This window comes from Opisthorchis viverrini (genome assembly GCF_000715545.1).
Source record: "Opisthorchis viverrini unplaced genomic scaffold opera_v5_76, whole genome shotgun sequence".
Taxonomy (NCBI): domain Eukaryota; kingdom Metazoa; phylum Platyhelminthes; class Trematoda; order Opisthorchiida; family Opisthorchiidae; genus Opisthorchis; species Opisthorchis viverrini.
The window spans coordinates 1538661-1546044 of NW_008751730.1; the positions used below are offsets into that span (position 1 = coordinate 1538661).

The 7384-nt window shown below is 44.8% G+C and overlaps 1 protein-coding gene across 1 annotated transcript in view; it reads left to right on the forward strand.

The window, feature by feature from the left end:
- Nucleotides 1–15: 15 nt before the first annotated feature.
- Nucleotides 16–7384, forward strand: part of T265_04484 (hypothetical protein) — a gene marked incomplete at both ends in the record, with an annotated part of 8129 nt that continues 760 nt past the window's right edge. The window contains one exon of the mRNA XM_009169233.1: nucleotides 16–301. Coding sequence (XP_009167497.1) covers nucleotides 16–301 — 286 coding nt within the window. The remainder of the gene's footprint in view (nucleotides 302–7384) is intronic.

A 7384-nucleotide genomic window follows, 5' to 3' on the forward strand; every position in this document is an offset into this window, starting at 1 on the left:
ATCCCGTCCTTTGGTATGCACTTTGCACCCACACAGTGTAAGGTCACGCTCGTGGACGTGCAGTCACTGAACACGCCACTTACAAGCGAGGGAGAGGCACTGGAAGTTGTGGAGCGTTTTACGCATCTTGGAAGTCATATCAGTTCGGATTGTAGTGTGACAGATGAGGTGAATGAACGAATCTGCAAGGCTCGAGCCGCATTTGCTAATTTGAGACACCTGTGGCGTCAGGATGGTTTATCCCTGAATCTGAAGGAACGTATCTATCAAGCTGCAGTACGGGTTGTTTCGTTGTATGACGGTGAGACTTGGCCTATTTGAGCAGCGGAACTGAGACGTCTTCATTCGACAATCGATGGTTTATCCCTGAATCTGAAGGAACGTATGTATCAAGCTGCAGTACGGGTTGTTTCGTTGTATGACGGTGAGACTTGGCCTATTTGAGCAGCGGAACTGAGACGTCTTCAGGTGTTCGACAATCGATGTCTCAGAACCACAGCTTGCGTGGATTGGCGTAACCAGAGAGGTGGCCAACCCATGACTTGGTAGAGGAGTATGAAGGAGATCTAGAAACGCTTGGGTACTGTTGGTTCTACTCGCTTTCTAGGATGGGGTCCGCGCGATCCTCACTGTGTCTGGTTGGAGACACTACGAGATATGGCTGCCAACCGATGTCATTGGCGTTTTTGTTGTCAGTTTCTATCCAGATTGCCTGGGTGAATGTTTGGAGGTGTAAGCACCTCGGAATGACTGTGGTAAGGTATCACTAAGTCCCTCCCCCATCCACCTTTACTCTTTTTTTACAATAAGGCTTCCAAATAAATCATGGTTGTACGGCAGTGAAGCATTGTTGTTGAGCACTGATGTCATGCTGNTGATGATGATGATGATGATGATGATGATGATGATGATGATGATGATGATGATGATGATGATGATGATGATGATGAAGGAGATGATGATGATGGTGATGATGATTATGATTGACGATGATGGTGGTCGGTACACGTGCAGCTTTGAACGGATTAAGTCTGTACCAATCCGGTGAGCAATAATGGGGCTCGTGATCGAATGATTGTCTATCCCCCTCCTCCCCTATTCCCCCTCCTCCATCACACTCGATGGATAAGGAACAACAAACCCGTCCGGGCAACCCATTTTTTAAGATAGGCCTTCTATTACAAATTCTCTAAGCTTTGCGGTGTACTATTTGATGGGATCTCATGAACTCTTCTTGCACAAGAGTTGTTCGGGGATGAATATGTGAAATGAGGTATAGTGATCATTCCCAATTCATCTGGACGGTCTTTGTTGTAGGCCCGAGAAGCGGGCATTTGCCACACTTGTGAGGTTTTCACTTTCCTACTGATCGGGCGGAAAACTGTTTGTGGTGCTGAGTTGTCCCCAAGGAGTATCGTACGTCCCAACATTCGCTGGCAAGTGGACCTTGTTGATATGGTTTCTGCTGCACAAATAACCTTAGTACCCAATGTAGAGATATGAGTGCGAGTGACACACTACTCACACGTCACTGATAAACAAGAGATTCAACTGAGTTCCAGGTGAGTCGCTCGAAAAACCAAATTTGTTTGAAAATGTGTATACTGCGCTAAGTTACTGGCTAGTCTTCGACGAAAAGCTTTCAGTAGCCTTGTGAGTAGTGTGTTACCGCTTTGAAAGATGAATGCCCTCTCTATAGCCCCATTGTTGAACCCTGAAATTTACAATTGGTGTAATTGAAAACAGTCGAGAAAACTGCAATACTGCCATGACAGCATTCTGGAAAAAGTGTACAACGCAAATGCTTGGAGCTATGACTGTACTTGTAGCAGGTCTCTTATGCTCAGGACTGTTTATAATTTTCTGATGACGGTTTGGTGCATCCATTGGTCATCCAATCGATCGATGCTTTAAAACGTCGGTTTAATCAATATCGACTCACGTGCCAGTCCCTCCATCATGCGTTCCTAAACTTTGGTAGTAGAGTTAGAAAATGGAGTAAATTGGGTACGGAATGTGACTTGACGGCCTTGAATTTCATTTCGATAAGGTGTCAATTGCCTCCAATGACCTATCACATGCATTCGTTGACCTTATCACTTCAAATTGAATGAGCATTATTCCGATGTTAACCGTTGATGACTCTTACAGCGCAAGTTAGGCGCCACGTGCTTAGCTTATCCACAGCGTGCGTAATTTTTTGCTGTTGCTGCACCAAAGTATCGAAGCATGGACGGGTAACATTCACTCAAGTTTTCGCGCATATAGGCCAACAAAACAACTATTTGCTCGTTTCCCGCAGGGCATAATCTCCGCATGACTCCTGGTCCTTGCAGGTAGCGCTGGCCGCACACACACACACACACCCGCATCATAAATAAATCATTTGGCAGGACCTGCTACCTAGCTGTGTGTGTGTGTGTATGCGGGCGCGTTTGATTGCTTGATTGGCGGTGGTGTGCGCCTCAGGTGTTCGTCGGTGCTAGGTGGCCGACTTGACAGCTGGGCATGAAAGAATGTGCCAAATTGGAACAAACTGGGAAGCAGTAGGCCTAAACCAGTTGGACAGCTGGAGATTAGCTGACGGTCTTGGCTTGATCGTTTGTTTGCGCGTGCCATCAAACGTGTTGTTAATCCCCCGCAGCTAAATGATCGTCGAATCGTCTCCATGACAGCCCGGGTGCACCTTGTAAAATCGCTCTTGTTTTCATGGCAGTTTGATCGAACAGTTGTGGGTTGAATAGTTCCTAAGCACGGACTAGTTTGCTGGCCGACATAATTCTGAAAGACCGCGCTCTCTACAGTGATGCCCCATCATTGGACGCACCCAAGAAATGGAGAAAATCGTCCTCTTCTAGGGGACTTTCACCATGGCAACTATTGATACTCCACATAGAGACTCAACATAGAAGGGAATCGTCATCATCATTGTCAGCTGTAATAACCGCGTACTTGTCGTACAGTGGTTGTACCCGCCACAGTTTGGTTCACCGATGATTTGGGGAGGTGGGGTAGGTAGCTGCCCGTCGGAGCTGGCTGGAGCCGATAAATAAGTGCGTAACTATCTGTGAATGACCTACAATAGCCTGCCGTGAACCATTTGTTTAACTTTAAGTGTTCTCTTCGTTGACACTAATAAGTTGATTGTATGTGAACAAGGTCAACCTTAGCGAATATACATTCATTTGCAAACTAATTTGGTTTTTCGAGAGACTCACCTGGAACCCAGCTGAATCTCTGGCTTGTGACGTTCTCAGCGTACTATTCATAAGGTTGCTGAAAATCCGTCGACAGCCCACGACCGGTTTCGCCCTTCTTGGGGCTCATCAGGTAGGCGCAGTCCCCGAGTTTCCGTCAACCTTATGTTCTACTTGAAACCAAATTGTACGGAATCAGCGAATGTACACTCATTTGCAAACTAATTTGGTTTTTCGAGAGACTCACCTGGAACCCAGCTGAATCTCTTGTTTGTGGTGTTCTCAGGCAACTGAATGTGCTGCCTACCTGATGAGCCCCAAAAACGGGCGAAACCGGTCGTGGGCTGTCGACGGATTTTCAGCAACCTTATGAGTAGTACGTTACAAGGTCAACTTATGTCCATGTTAACTTATGCTACATGCCATCATACTGCGATTTAATCACATCGCTCCAGTGTTCCTTGTTTCATCGACATGAAACATGATGAAACTGGAAAAGGTTTGTGAATCAGTGCGATACCGCATATCAGGTGTTTATATAGCAGAGGATCGGATGCTTCCTGTAACTGTGGTTTTAAGTAGAAAATCAGACTGACGGAAACTGGGGAATACGCCTACCTGATGAGTCCCAATAAGATCGAGACCGGTCATGAGAAGTGGATGACTTTTCAGCGACCTTACGAGTAGTATGTTACTTCCTCATTTCCTGTCGAATGTGATCACACCCCTCTTTTAAGCACGGTGGGCGATCAGGCAACACGTGAATCTTGAGTTCACAGTAATTTGAGCGGACGTAAAAGCTTCATGAGTCAGTCAGTCCCCAGGTCAAACACTAGAAACGGATCTATTTGTTCACCAGTAACCGGCCAGAAGTGACGAAGAAGGAAATGGCTGTCAAGCTGGACGGTTCACTTGAAGCTTAACGACAGCAGTCAACCCCAAAATGTGCGTGTCGATGATGATCGTGTAACGGTGATACTACTGATGGTGAGGCAAGCGAGTAGTGTGTGTTTTTCATGGAATTTCGCTTTGCGTCTCTCGAAAAAGGGGAGATCTTTTGCGCAATCTGTGGAGTTGCTTTGTAACATTTGCTTGGATTTAAGCGATGAATGATTGCAGTTAATGAATATCCAGGATAGTTCAAGAAGACGCGTTCAGGAGAAGACGGATGTCCAGTTTTTGTAGGTAAGATGCAAATGAGAGTTTTGCTTCCCTGTCCAATGTCTGTAACGGTTCAGTTGGCATTTTCTAATAAGTAACTCCGCAGCGAAGGCTTTCTTCCTTTCATTTGAAGTTTGTTATCACTTTCAACTTAACCCTGAAGTTACGAACTAGGATGAATTCTCAATGCCCCTTTTTTTAAAAAAAACAGTAGGTGTAAAACCGCGTAAAAACCGCGTTTTATCGTTAATTGAATTACTGATGAAATCACAAAAACACGTTCTTAAATATACTTATACTAACTGGGTAAACATCTGCCAAAGCGATTCAAGTCCACCTTCCTAACGAGCGGCAGAGAGAAATGGTTCCTCAGTTGGAACAGTTTATGACTCTCTGCCGTCGCGTACGCAAGCATAAGCACCGTGGATCACACCATTTTATGAGTTTCACTCAACTAAATCAATGCATTTTAATTAGCTCAACTCAGGCATTCACATTGTTTATGAGGACTGTGAAGCGAGCTCAGTCAAGGTGGGAGTTGTTGGGCAAATTTGATTTGTTCAATAACATTGTTCCCTGTTGTCATGAACAACCAATGGCTTCTAACAATGCGTGCTTACCAAATTTGTTCGCTTCAGCGGTTTTGTAATCTAGTTACAGCGTGCTTGTCGTGGAGATGAATATCGTCCCAAACTAGTGGTTCCACTATTCAAAACTGCCATTCAAGTTGCCCGCGCGCGCGCATCCATATACTCTCCAGCGACGCGTGAAAAAGCGGTCTTTACCGGCTCTGACCACTTGGACAGTACTCAAGTGTTACAATAAAGAACTACTTACCAAATTCTGGGCGTTTGTTTTGGCCAGGAAGGTAACTGACAGCCCACGGTTTCCGGAAAAATCCAAGCGGATTTGGAGCGGTTCATTTCGGCACCTTATAGACCTTTACTCCAGGCTCTTGATGTCTGGCGTCAATTTTGAACACCATGAGAGATGGGAAAGGCACGTCAACCTTCATGTGTTTGTCCAGATTGGTTGCTAATGAGCGGAACGATAGAAAGTTAAAGTAACGCTTGTCCACGAAGGGAAAAGTTGTGAAGTTACCCGATCATTACGCAAGTTGTGTTAGGTTAAGTCAGGGGAACCATGTGGGAGACCGGTTGTTAAGGTAGTCTCTTCCGGAATTGATTTAGTAGAAGTGGAGATTTGGAATAGAGAGAGTCAATGGACGGTACGAATCAATGTGAATCCAGGTGTACACTTGTGACGCAAGGCTGCGTCCGCAATGGCTCATTTGGTGAAGCTCTTGATCAGTACTCAAGAAATCGCTGGTTCGAGTCCCGCTTAAGAGACTGTGTCTAATTTAGTCCATACGCAAGGTCCTCGGGAATATCTATGCACGCCACAACCACGATATGGCACCAATGTCATTTAGTTGATCAGTAATCCAATAAACAGTCGAATCGATAACTGCTTTGACTAGAGTCAAGTGTTATAGGCTAAAACTGCTCTTCCGTCAGCCTAAAGTTGTGAGGTGGTTGCGATTTTAATGAGTCCTTATATAGGGGAACAGAGCAATAATGACTTTATCCATGACTACGTCTCGGTTCATTTTTTGCGGAGTAAGTCCCAATCGAACCGCATATACCACATGATCAGTGTTGTGACGGATAGAATCGATGTCTGGGCTCAATTTGATATACAGCGATGCTTTGCCGTATGTATCTGCGCATCACTCCGACCAGCTACTTCGTGCTGTGTAAGTTAACATCACTCACACACTCATTAGGCATGCATCTTGATAGTTACTTCATGTTTTGTTCCAATCCGTTCTTGCATTCCTGTGGTTCACCCATCAGGCAGAGTAAATCCTGTTAAGTCTAGTGACAAACACTCAAACACGCAAATTTCGAAATCACACTTTGTTAGTTAAGCTGTTGATTCCTGTTGGGTTCTGACTTATCGATCGCCAAGTTTGTTCAAGTCAGAGGTTCGATAAGTAGTGTTAGTCGTTTCATCCTGCGCGTGAGAACTGTTCAATCTCAGTGAAGCATGTGCGTAGGCAGTCTGCACCGGTCTGGTAGTGTCACTTCTACCCAGTTCCACTTACAACGCCCTGATGACGTTTTCAAAAGAGTTTCCATTGGCTGTGCCAATAGAACTTACACGGGTTGCTTTCGGCACTCCAGCGCAACTGAACAAACGTCTACTTTACTCCATTCCGGAAACTGTTTTTTAACCATATTTTGCGGGAGGCTTTGATAAACTGACAATTCATTACCAGATTAAGCTTTCACAAAGTTTCGGACAAGCGAAAAGTGACAATACGTACAGGATAAAGTTATTCGCCAACCAATACACTTTCGGCGAGATCCTACTTAAACAACGGTAGTCAGTGAAGAGTGAGTGAGGAGGATATGATCTGTTCACTTATTCTCACTCTTATTCAAGATAGAGTACTTGAAAGCGAACTAAACACAGACACGAACCAAATGAGACTTTTCTCTTCCATTGATAATCAGATTCAGGCAGCTGCTGATTAGAATATGTAGAATTTCAAATCAGCTCGCCAGCTGCTCGAATCGGATTTGCGAGCAAGTCGAACTAGGCTGATCAGCTGACAACCTGCAGCCAGAAGTCACGTGACTGACTTGACCTAAAATAAACTGATGTGACCAAACAAAGCCCAAATAAATATTGTTTTAAGAGTCGGTCATACATTCCTGACTTGGGATGTACACTGTAACTGTAAAAAATGAACCGAATAAGATTCGCGAATGTCTCACTTCCCTAGGTTACTTTTGAACACATCTTGTGAAGCGTGACACAGTAGTTTCCACTGAAACCTAAGTCTGATGACTAATCACGCTGGGGAAATCTCAGTAATGAGGATTTCGAACTGCTGACCTGACGCCTTTTTCTGTGATTGGCAGAATATGAGCCCTGATGTCCAAGAGAGTCAGCTCAATCAGGTTAACTTCGATGATCTGAGATGAATCCCAAATCAGAGGGCGGTAATATGCTGGCGG